Source organism: Lucilia sericata, unplaced genomic scaffold, assembly GCF_015586225.1.
Source record: "Lucilia sericata isolate MDLA Ls3-8-SP2 unplaced genomic scaffold, ASM1558622v1 Contig000885F_arrow, whole genome shotgun sequence".
NCBI lineage: Eukaryota > Metazoa > Arthropoda > Insecta > Diptera > Calliphoridae > Lucilia > Lucilia sericata.
In genome coordinates, this window is record NW_023994874.1 from 61,454 (window position 1) to 75,000 (window position 13,547).

General features: G+C 32.1%; 1 protein-coding gene across 2 annotated transcripts in view; it reads left to right on the forward strand.

Annotated features, from left to right (window-relative positions):
• The window catches only part of LOC119608825 (eukaryotic translation initiation factor 5B), a 40,489-nt gene that overhangs the window by 16,611 nt on the left and 10,331 nt on the right, over window positions 1-13,547 (forward strand). For both annotated transcript variants that reach the window (XM_037963361.1, XM_037963362.1), the window contains exons 6-8: window positions 3,536-3,612; window positions 7,730-7,925; window positions 10,685-10,792. In XM_037963361.1, coding sequence (XP_037819289.1) covers window positions 3,536-3,612; window positions 7,730-7,925; window positions 10,685-10,792 — 381 coding nt within the window. The remainder of the gene's footprint in view (window positions 1-3,535; window positions 3,613-7,729; window positions 7,926-10,684; window positions 10,793-13,547) is intronic.

A 13,547-nucleotide genomic window follows, 5' to 3' on the forward strand; every position in this document is an offset into this window, starting at 1 on the left:
AGTAAATACCTCTAACTGAACTGTTTCTTTTTTTTTAATAATTCAATTTTGCTAATATTCCGTTACATTTAGAAAGTAATTATCCATTTTCTTGCATACTTTGCCTCAAGAATAATAAAATTATAGAAAAGGTCATATTATTCACTAAATACCATGGGTTCTTGACTGATTAGTCATACAATTTTTCAACTGTTGCACATAAGTTAATTTGTATTGTAGGTTAAATTTATGATAAATACCAAGTTCATTAAGTCTACTTAAAGTGGGTGATATGTTAATCTAAATGTAAGTCTTGGGATTCTTAATAATCCTAAAGAAAGCTGGAAAGTTTAAACTTAAACATCTGTAGATGGGTTGTTCGCATACACCATCATCGGCCATGAAAACGATATTCTAATATGTATTTGCTTCAAAAAAGTTAGTTCCAGAAATCGGCGACGAAAATCAGGAACACAAAGGCAGAGATCAGCGTCAAAATTTGGCACCATAACGAAAACAACATTGCATAGGTTGTCGATGAGAACTATCTTCGTTAATGCGAAGACTTCTTTGGTTTTAGAGCCATGATCTAGTTTTGAGCTATATCTTGGACAATATTTGAGAAACTCAACATCTTGAGCTACTATTTCTTTTGTCACATGGAAGGCAGAAAACTACATAAAGTCGTTGTTTGGGTCCCACACGGACTTGCCTATCCTTGAAATTACTTAAGGCAAAGAGTTGAGGCATCACATTACCAGAAATCTTTCTACCCTGAGAAGGATTGGCGGAGGATTTCGATCCACAAGTAGTTAACTTGAGTTGGCTAGTTGCACTCAATAAATTTTATCACAATCCCGTGGAAAAGAGTCTGCTGGGACTATAAACTGGTGATATTCAAATGTATCCTCAGTCATTCCTTGGAATGATTTGACATGAGGTCGAACCTGAGAAACACATAATCTATAGGATTGTTGGAGGAATTCGATCCACAAGTAGTTAACTTGAGTTGGCTATGCAACTAGCCAACTCAGTGTTATTGCAATCCCGCGGAAAAGAGGTGCTAACAATACCTCTATTCTGCCGGGACTATATCATTCCTTGGAATGATTTTTCATGAAGTAGAACCAGAAAACCACATAATCTGGTACAACGGGAACCACTAGCCCACAGGGCAGAGTTTCGGAATTTGTCTTGTCCCGGATATTGGATAGGTCTCTTCGGGGTGTACCCGAAGGAAATGCCACAGGAAGCGGGGGTTTTCACAGGCTTTTGAGCCTTAGGAACTTAGCAATGCTTGAAGGCTATGAGACCGCTTTTTACAAGCAGTCAACATGAGTCGGTTATTTGCGATTGTTATTGCTCTAGAAACTTATAGATTAGTCAAGCCTTATAATCTGCATAAAATGTATCACTATCGGGAGCCTCCATTGGCGTATCTCTTGAGGATATTAAACCCAGAAACTGATACGAGGGTTAGTTGCGGTTGTTACAGTGGCTCAAAGATTAGCCTATTTTGAAATTGAACTCAAAATAACATGTACTTCTCCAATTAATGGGGTTTCAGTTGAGGGAATCCTGAGTGCGGTGTTCTTTACTTCCTGAGTTCAAGAATTTGGAAAACTAACATCTCTAGAACATCAAGGTATCAGATACCATGTTTTCGGTGGTTATTAAACCCTAATACTGAATGTAAGGGAGTCAAAATAGAACATCATTCTGGGAAGCCGATCTAGAATCCAATGATTTAAATGAAATGTTTTACTGTTTAAATGTCCGGAGAATAATTTGAGCGATTATACTTACAGAGTCTTTACATGACAACAACATTTGTTCGTGGAAGTACTTTTATTATTCATTAGCTCGATTACTTGCCTTCTAAAACTACAGTTACCAAAATTGTAAAACTAACCACTATCTATTAACTATTCTGTAGTCAAACTTGTTCGCTATTTCTGAAAGTCTATATGTATGAATGTCTGTCTACTAATTCGATCATTTCGCTCCGAATCTTTAAAAGGAATTTTATATCTACTATCGGAGAAAAAAGGGAAATGGAATTGAAACAGTTTAATACATATAATGATACTTTAACTAAATTATCAGAAAGTAACTCTATCCTATCCTACTGTTACCAACTTTTCAAAAGCAACTTTTAGATTCTGCACGAACAGTTTGTGTTTTAACATTTCTTTTATTCATTCATTCATTCATTCATTTATATATACATACGTATAAATATTTATATCTATGTATAAATGTAGGTATTTTTTAATACCAAATGTTTGTATGTGTAACTGAATCAGTGAATGAATGAGTAAAACGTACATTCGTATACATTTATGAATGAAATTAAGTGTTCAGCACACACTGTTGACGGACGATTTTGCCATTATTATATGCATTATTCATACAATGTGACATACATACATACAAACATGTATTGTGATGGTGCTTGTATACGAGTTTATTTTGTGTATTTCTTTATTGAATGAAAATAAAATGAATTTAAATACCTTTAATCCCCCCCAAAGTTGTTTGACAACCCTTTTTATGAACAAATTAAGTTTGTGGCTAGAAAGTTTTAAATTTTTTTTTGGATTTTTTTCTTAAACTATAGCAATTTTAATAATTTATGACTTAGCTTGTTCTTATTTTATGACCACTTCCTTCTTAATATTTATTTCAGTTGTTCTCGGCACGAAAGTTTGTTTAGGAATCAAGTGTTCTTAGGCTTCCCCTAAAAGCTTTATTTACTTGTACTATCAATGTACGATACGTACTATTACTAAAAATAATAAAAAAGTGGAAAAAAATATCAACAGGAAGAATTGCTTCCGTTGCGAAATGTTGTTTTGTACATTTAAGTTGGTTTTTTTCGGTCTAAATCAAGATCGTCGTTGTTGTCTTCTTTAATGTTTGCATATTTTCCCCTCGTGCTTATTTTTTTCCTTTTTATTTATATTTTTTTAAAAAAATCATTCTACATATACAGTGAGAAAGTGTTTAAAATAATAACTGGTAACGATTTAGCAGTCGAACTTGTCCATTTGTTCTGACACACCGAAATGTTTTTGTTTGGTTTTTTTTTTTTTTTTTTTTTTGCTTAATTGGAAAGTATTGCGGATATCCGCAGTTTTACAATATTGGGATAAAATTAATTTTCAATTACCAATTAATTTCCATTAAAGTCTGGAGTTTTTGTTACTGGACTCTAAGTTACTATACTTTTAACGAAATATTGTATGTAACCCTAGAATTTTAAAAGAAATGTCAATGTACTCTTAAAAAAACATTAAAAAGTGTTCATTACATTTAATAGTTTCCAGCCCCCCAATAGGTATTTTATATATTTAGAAAAATTTATATTTACACTTACTTGGGTCCATATGTATATGTTTATACAAAGTTGTACACATGTTTTACTTACCCCCACTGACAGTGACGGTGCTGATACTATTTGTGTCAATTAAGTTAATTGTTTATTGTACAGTTTGTATATTGAGAATTTTGTAAAATAACAAAAATTGTTTTTATTTTCTTTTTATCATTTTAGTACTCAGCCATTCGCATTGGTCCAGTTGTGAAGCGTGATGTCATGAAGGCATCGACTATGTTGGAACATGAACCTCAGTAAGTATTATAAATGATATAAATATATTTTTTGTTTGTTTTTAAATGATAGCCGATACTACTATTATTAATTAATATATAATTGTTAAAAATTAAACATTAACATTTGCCTTAAAATCGTACAACCGTTAAACAAAGATCAGACAAAAAGTTTTTGTTTTGTTGTTTGACTTTCGTCAACTATTTAAAACGTATTTTTCAGAAAATTATTTAATAATTTTGCTGAAAAGCATTTCAAAGTCTTGTTGCTCGATATCGTGGTCATCGATGATCACTTATCTTCAATAATCGCAATATCGACAATGATTTAGAATAGTCAATTAGGCAGTATTCTTTAATCTCCCAAGAAAAATTAGACAAATCTCAAGATCGCCAACTTCTTTAACAACATTGAACAAAGACATCTAAAGGGTTGAAACTATAACCCTTTTTCTCATTGCAAGATCGTCAATTAACAATCAAATGTAAAACATGGATGATCACCGATCTGCAATAAACTACTATATTGCAACAACATTGAACAATGACATCTAAAGGCTTGAAACTATAGCTCTTTTTCTTCATTGCGAGATCGGCAATTAACCATAAAATGTGGAACAAAAAATCATCAATGATCACCGATCTGTAATAAACTCTTGCATCAGCATTTATTTATTAATATGAGACTTTTATTTAAGTACTTATTTGAAGTATTTGCATTTACTTTTTATGATCAAATGCCTTAAAGATCAGGAAGATCGTCGATCTTTTTAAGATCATTCTCAACTTATTCTCATAGCTAAATCTGGAATAAAAAAGTTTATAGACGATCATTTATAAAGATCATTATTTTCTTCGATAACTTGGAACATAGAAATTAATAGCTTTGAACGTTGTCTCATTGCGAGATCGACAAATTTTTAGAAACGTTTATAAGACAATAGTATTCTTTAAACAGAAGTACACAACCCCAATAGAAGATAGCCGATCTCACGATTATCATAATTTTTTTGCCAATAATAGTCAGCAGCAGGTATCTCTCTCTATCTCTTGGGTTATTGTAAGTGGGACTGCAACGGTAATTCTAATGATCGACAATTGGAACTTGGTATGAAGTCCTTCCGTTAACTACCTGTAAAGATTGAAATAATTTTGTTAATGAAATTCTTGAAGTTTGATCTCAGAAACCCACGATCGTGTAAATCTGTGTTTGTATGAGAAATGAGAATTTTATAATGTTGTTAATCTCTTACTTAGACGAAGAAATAATGGACATCTTTCATAGCCAAAGAACTTATACAACCAGACATAGGGCAATGAGCACTGGAGACATATTTAAACTTTGATTTCTAACATTTTTTAAACAAATTTCTTGGTGGCACTCAATTAAAATAAAAATACATAAATCAATCTAAACCTTTTGTAATTTAATATTTTACATATACATCGATTTTAATTTTTTTTACTAAAATACTAGTATTGCCTAATATTAGTATTCCAAGATTGATTAAATACGATTATAGTATTGTAATAATGATGATGTTTGAACCATATTTGGTTTATTTTCAATATTTATTTTCCACACACAAATATTTTAAATTTATATAAATACACGCTCAAATACATACATATGTACATATATGTATATTCATTCACGAAAAAAAATGAATGAATGAAATCCAACGAAAAAACAATGGTAGTAAATAACAATTTAAATAATATTGAATATCCGATGTTGAATAAATTAATAGCCATCATTAACATCATCATCAACATTAACTTTTCCTTATGAATATCACATCAACGATCATGATGATCGCCAACCATACCAACAACTATAAAACTTGTTTGAATGAACGAGATGAGACTGAATGAATCAATGACAATCTCAATATTGGGCTGTCTGAGTGTTGTGTATGAACAGTGAAGGAGAAAACTTGGCAGATTTAAATTGAAAAGAAATTTCAATTCGAATTTGTAGATGCAAATTAATATGATCTGTATTGGAAAATTTTATACAAAAAAGTTCTCTTAACACTTTTGCCTTTCACTGTTTATTTGCACGAATGCGATACGCATGTTTGAATGACTAAAATATAGACAGACAGACGGCGGACGACTACAGCATACTCAACTAACTCCACATGCAAGATTCTGGAATTTATTATGCTATTATTTTGTCTTTTTTTTTAAATGGGTAGTTTCCTGTGTAATGTGCGATCATCGGGCGAATTACTCACTTGTAAAAAATGAGCGAATTGCACAGACATTCATTCATATGTATGTATGTCTGTACTTACTATACACGCACGCAGCTGTTGTCGACTAATTAGAAACGTTAACCTCTTTTGTTTTAGTCATATTAGTTGTAAAACCCCTTTTCAAAAGAAACCGTAATGAATAATTTCAATGAGTTCAATTAAATACTATTGAGTATTACTAATAATTAAAGTTTTTTGTTAAGGGGAAAATAATTAATTTAAAATTTTAATGTTAATGATAATATTTGCGATTCTCATACTTAGTTTAGTTGTTGTTTCCAAGTTCTATTTTCATATCTTAATATTGAACTCAGTCGATTTCAGTCGATGAATAACAGATATTAAATATAAGTATTTTATCACTTTTATTTATTACATTTATAATTCTAATTAGTTGACAACAGCTTCATATTTAACCAGTTTCAGTCTGTACAATTGGACCTTTCTTATTCATACTACATTAAGGGCATAACTCTTTCAAATTACACAGATTCAATCGTTCTTTTGGTACTAATATGTAAAAATTGAATCACTTAGAGTGTTAGCAAATTTTGATCCTGTTTCCTCTTCTAAGGCGGAAACAATCTTTATTATAAATAAGTTTATAAACAACAGTTTAATATTTAATTTTAATTGGGAATATTTTGATTCTATGGAAACGGTGTCATCCTAATATACAAACACAATCTTACATGGAAATAATGTATATAATATAAACAACTTTGAGTTTGAAGATCATGACCAGTGATACTACACTTGACTTCTCAATTCGCGTCTGCATTAAGAATACATGCCTGAATCTTTAGATAAACGAGTCGTCCATGCAGTTGTGTTGGTTTAAGTTTCAAAGCCCCCATATTTTAGAAGGTGTCCTAATAATATCGACCCTTAAATAGTTCTGATAAAGAAGATCAACTTCCTACATTTTTGGAAATAATTTTGATCACTAGGTTCCTTCAAATATTAATATAATATGAATTTAACATTATGATTCCGCTTGCAAATTTGCGGACCTGTTAAGAATTTATTTTCTAAATCCCTTTATATAGAAGAGTCGATTTATTACTTGTGTTACTTTTAATCCGATTTTAAAGCCCCTAGACTTCAAAGACCTAACAATGTTATTAGTAAATTGATCCATGAATGACTGTCTTGATTTTTTGAAATATTTTTGGTCACTGGATTCTGAACATAGATATCAAATGAAATATTTTTAAACCAGTTTGAACAGATATTGATTTATCTACTAAATTAGCGTTAGACCCAGTAAAATCGATTTCAGTCAGGATGGTTGATTAGTTTTCGTGGTAGTTCACTGCGCGACTCATGTAGAGTCGAAAAGACTACTTTTTGACATAACCTCTCCACTCGTTGGTGTATTATTGTATATTATTAGATCCAACAGGTCATTAAGTTTAGACCCAGGATAACATACCAATGTTGAATTTCAAATAATAACTAAGGAATCTATTTCTCATGGCGGCTAGAGCAGGGCATTCGCAGAGAAGATTGAAGACCGTTTCTCCCTTTTCTCAGTCTTTGCAACTGCGACAGTATTCATTAAAAGGGGGCCCAAGCCGACTTGCATATCTGCTTAGCACCTAGTGTCTAGTTATTAGACTTTACTTTTTTACGTTATAGCTGAGAACTATAACGTAGATTTCTCTTGTTTTTTAATCTGTTACCAAACCCGAAACATTTAGCAAATTTATCATAATTTTTTCGAAACACAACATACGATTTATTTTCCAGTCGTTTAAATCCGAACTTAAAATTTTCTGCTCTTTACTATTTTTAGTAACAAAATAGTATTAATTGTTTTATTCAAAATTTATTTATAATTTATTTTATTTAATTTTTTTTCTAATTCTTTCTAGATATGCAACTATTTTGGCGTTTGATGTTAAAGTCGAAAAAGAAGCACAAGATATGGCTGATTCCCTAGGCGTTAAAATATTCCAGGCCGATATTATTTATCATTTATTCGATAAATTTATGGCTTATCGTGAAGAATTAAAACAAAAGAAACGTGAAGAGTTCCGTTCAATAGCAGTCTTCCCATGCAAACTTAAGGTAAGTTTAAATATATTTTAAACTTTGTCTTCGTAATTAAAGCAAAAATAAACACATCGTTTAAAAACAGCAGTATAGTTCCGGCAAGAATAGATGATTAATATTATATAAAATTTATGTAGACCAGTTTAGTTACTAACAACAATTTCTTTAAGAAATATAACAGAGCATTATGTAAAAGTTTTATAAGAGCTAAACTATTTTATCATATTGGATTAGCTCTAGAATCTATTTTATTAAAGTTGTTGTTCTTGTATATATAAGAGTATTCCAAACGACATGCAACACAATTGAATATGTCTCAGAACATGTTACTAACCAACCATCGTCTATTTCCATTGATATGTGAATGAAACAAACATTCTTTTGTGGTTGTGCTGACTGGCAAGCAACATGTTTTCGATCAAGTTTGGTTTTCTTTTTCTTAATTTTTTTATGATTTCTTCTTTTGTTGTTGCTGGTTGGTTATGTTTTTAGAAGAAGAATGAGGATACACTCTCGCACTATAATTGCGTTCTACAGGCGGATGTCAGCATTTATAGTAGACGGTTGTTATAGTTATCGTTTTTGTTGCCGTTGTTGTTGTTGTAAGCGTACAGGTGTAAAATGCAATCAACCGGATGAAGATACATTTATAACCCTAGAAGCATGTCAGAAATTGTGTGAAGTAATTGTATTAGCTGAAGTTGGAGCAGCATCGGATGAAATAAGTAGTTTCAATTAAGATAATTATTCTGTTTGCTGACTGTGTTCTGTTGTATGTATTGATGTTATGCTGTTGTATGTATTGCATGAATAATGTGTATTTTGTTGGTCGGCCGGCAGTCCAACAAAACATTGATCTCAACCTTAGAGGAACATATTGAGTTTTTTTTTTTCCTACTGCCATTTAATGATAAATGCATTCTGTGGAATACATTTTAAATACATTATCAAATGTTTTATTCTATAGTGATTTTATAATCTTACAAATAGACAAACATTAATTCGTATTGAAGAAATTCATATAATAAATTCACCTTTTTACATTAGTCAGTTCCATATTTCAAATCTTAGATAGTGTTTTAAGACTTGTCATCGACTCGAAAAACACTAAACGAACGATATACATCAGTTCTTCACTGCGCGTAACCTGTGCAGTGACCACTCTTGTCATCGTGGTCGATGAAGTCCAAATTCCGACCGTGCACCACCCAAAAATCTTGGGGGTCACATTTGATAGCCTATTTAATTCCTCAGCTCACGCCACTGCAATCACGCACAAATTGCGAAGTAGAAACAAGGTCCTCAAAGCGCTAACCGGCAGCACTTGGGGTATGGATAAAGAAGCCTTGTTAGCTATATATAAAACGATTGGTCGGTCAGTGGTTAATTATGCTACTTCAGTGTGGTTTCCTTCGCTCAGTGATACCCAGTGGAGAAACATTCAAAGCTGCCAAAATGCTGTCCAAAGGACTGTAATGGGCTGCCTACAAATTACCTCGGAACACCACCTGCACGAGGAAACGAAGGTCCTCCCTGTCAAGGAACACAATTCATATTAACTAAACAGTTCCTCATGGGATGTCATCGGAGGAGCCCATAGCAGACACGGACGAAAAACTGTCGCGGAAAATAAGAGTAGTTCTGGCAGAACTAAGATCGGGAGGGAGCAACATGTTCAATGCCTACTGGTCACGTATTGACCGTGCCGTCCCCAACGAATGTCCTGCATGTGGTCAGGGTCATGTGGTCACCTACCACATATTCAACTGCTCAGCCAACACTACTTTACTCTGTCCAATGGATTTATGGACGCATCCAGTTAAAGCTGCCCAATCTTTAGGCCTGAACATTGAGGTAGAACCCCCCAACTAGATTATTGTATAGTTTTAGCTGTTACAACAATAATACTAAACGAACCTGATCTCTCAGTGACCTCCGCACACTGTGATTTAATAACGTATGTTTGCCTTTTATTTTGGATCAACTCTCAAGCAGTGAGATTGTGATAGAACTAGGAAAATAGGTTATGATCGTGAGGTTAGTAGTGAACATTGATTTTTGACTGGAAAGACCTATGCTGGGATTTTATTTCAAATACGGACAGTACGGCTAAAGAGAGGGTGAAAGTCACAAAGAAACAAGATCGCTTATTTGAGATAAAAACATTACATTGTAATATCTTTGTAGCCTTAGGGGAGACACCAACATTACTATTATGTTATTATGAATTGGTAAAGTGATTTTTTCTAGATTATTTGAGACGTAAAAGGTATGGAACTAAGGTTCTTTCTCTAAAAACTTGTAATCTATATCAATCAACGGGAAAAATTATAATCAAATATCCTCTGATTTTCGTTTGAACGGTTCAAATAACATTATATTGGGAAATACTTATACTTATGACAAAGATGAAATTGCTATAAAACAGCTAATGATATCAACGGTAAACTTCAACAAAATATGAAAGAAGTAAATACTTTTGATAGTCACTGTACTTGTCTGTTTACATACATATGTATGTGGTGGGTAGTTTAAATTTCTTTCCAAACAAGAATTCGTAGACGTTGAACGGAAATTGAGTTGCAATTAACATGATAAACTGTGTATCTATCTGGTCGGGTTTAAATGTCTAATGAAAAAAAGATGTGGTCATACACAAGTTATTAAAGTCTCTACACCTGTAATACCGAAGGACCATTTAAGTCTTTAAGTAATAAATTCAAATATTCAAATTCTATATAATTTTTTATTATTTTGTTTTTTCTCAATTACAGATACTGCCACAATTTATATTCAACAGTCGTGATCCCATTGTTATGGGCGTAATGGTAGAAAATGGCATTGTTAAAGTAGGAACACCGATTTGTGTGCCCAGCAAGGAGGTAAGTGCAAGCAGTTATTTATCTTTATAAAATTACATTGCGTCAAAACTATATATTTAAACAATTGTAGACAATTGTTTGAAATACGAGAATAAATGAATGAATGAATGTCTTTGTGGCGTTTGCTGGCGTGTAGTAAATGTAAATAAAATGCGACTAAAGCCAGACGAAAAGAAACAACACCCACCCTTCATTACTGCGCCAAAGGTTTCTGATATAAATTTCATTACAATCTTTATGTCAAACTAAATATTGATAATTTATCATGCTCCTTTTTTTGTTGTTGAAATCATTATTGACTCAGGTGTGATAGATGTTAGGTAGGTTGGTGGTTGATTGGTTCAATAGCAATCATTTTAGTTTTATTTTCAATTCAGATTTTTTTTTTCGTCTAAATACTTAATAAATTTTTTTAATTATCAATATAGATTGAGTATACATAGTTATGTCGTAATAAATTTTGTAGTCGTCATTAATAAAGAATGTTTTCATTTTCTGGGGGCTAAATGTTAAAAGAGTCGTCGTCGCTGGCACTTACAGGAATGTCTTGACTACCTTTTCTTGTTTGTGTCGCTGTTGTGCGTCTTGTCTTGTGAATGAAATATAAAATTGATTCATTCATACCAGCATGTGTCAAATTTTGTATGCAACATCCTGAATAATGGTTAAAAAAATATATATATATCTTCTTAAACTCGTTTCGCTCCAACCCTTGAAAATTCTTCTTGCAAATATGTATATTCTTACTCAGATATTCCTTATTGGGTTTGAACATTCTTCTTTTTTAAATCGTCATGTTGAACATGTTTTTTATGTTTATTTTTACTGTTGCCATTCGTTATTATCATCCGGCAAAATCATCCATTGGTAATTATGACTTCCTCAATTACCCAAGAGTATGCTGTTGTTTTCCGTCCCTTTTCCACTAAAAACTATAATTACAGGCGAGTTTGGTTATATTGAAGATCGGTCACTATATAAGTAAAGAATTGCTAATTTATCCAATAGCTCAATTGAAAAACCTTTCTGATAAAGAAGTAGTAAAGATCTCCCGATTTTAACTGTTGAAGTTCCTTGCAAGTATCCCTATTCGCCTTAGCTAAACCAGATAGTTTCAAACATAAAACAACATTTTGCTTTAGCTCTCTCCTAAAAGTTACTTTTATCATACATTTCTTATTTCCTTCAGTTACCTTAACGTTCTTTTTGCAAAGGTTTCTCCCTCTCTCTCTTTTCTTCTTTTGATAAATTCTGAGTAAAGTTTTGTGGTTGATTGGTGATTTGATATTTATGAATTGCCACAATCAGTTTTATTTTAAAATTCCTACTCTTTATATAGTTATATGCTCTCTGCAAATAACCAAGTGGCAGCGGCCGGTAGGTCGTTGAGTGGAAATAAATTGGATTGTCATTGATCTGAAATTTGTCTCTAGAGAAGAACCAGTTGCTTGATCTTCTTTGTTGCCGGTATGTTGTTGCTTCCTTTAGCAAACAGCCAACAAACTTTTGAAACCCGTTGGGCATGTTTTGTTCTTTTTTTTTCCAATATTATTTGAAATTTTAATTTAAGCTCTTGTTGTTATAACATGCAAGTATGTTTTAATTTCCTTTTCAGTAGCTGCAACATACAACAATCATCCTCAATTGCTTCTTTATTTTTTTTTTTCGTTATTATTGTTGTAGCTGTTGCGCTCCTTACCGATCATGTTGTTAGTTTTCGTAACTTTAATTGTGTGAATGAAATTTACGTGTTTAGGTAAATTGCACTTTACTATAGTAATTAAAACTCCTTTTATTAGTACATTGGACAGATTATTCCGTATGTAGTGAGAAAAATATGTATTATCTGATGGATGTTTCTTAAGATAAGGTAGGTTTCTTATTTATACCTTTGATATCCTGTTTGAATTTGCTGTAGATTAATAAGGTCTCAAAAAGATAATAGATCTCTTTTCACTTGGATTGTTTATGTCATTATTATTAAAGAATTTAATTGGCATTTTTATAAATTAGACATTTTTCTTCCATTATTTCTATCTGGATGTATGTATATCCCAAGAGACTGGAAAGTTTAAATTGCGCCAATATACTACTATACATTCTAATGAATAAATTTGTGTGAACAAATTTAAAATTTGCAACGATCCATTATAACTATGTGCATTCTAAGAACGTCTTAAATTCCAGGCCACGGAAACCAATGTTTGTATTTCCAGATGAGTTACTGTGACTTTCGCAAAGAGTAGAAATAACTCGGTTCATGGATTTAGGTAGAGTCTGTTTGTCATTTAGACGAAACGTGGGATCGATTAGAGAGATCATAGATTTCTATTGTAGCGCTATGGAACTTGAAATATATATTTTGTGGATAGCAAGACAAAATTGAATAGCGATCGAGATAGCTTGAACTGGCTTTTAAACAAAGAGATAGTGTTAGAAGTTAACATTGTCTTGATATTTGTTCTCAGAACCTTTAACCTACCCAGTTCAAGTCAATAAGGCTTATAAGGCTAGGATTCAAACTCTCTCGTTTTGTATATGCTAGAGATGAAAGTGGTGCCTAGTTTAAGTCATAATTTAATTTGCCTTTTCTGATACTGTCAATATAGATGTATGAAGATTCCAGATGTACCTAAATCTTCATCTTCATCATCTGATGTGATTTGGATTCAGCGCACCTTATATCTTTAGAAAACTACAGGCCCGATAGAGGCCTAGGTGTATTTCTTCAGATTCGAACAAATTAACTCAAGTT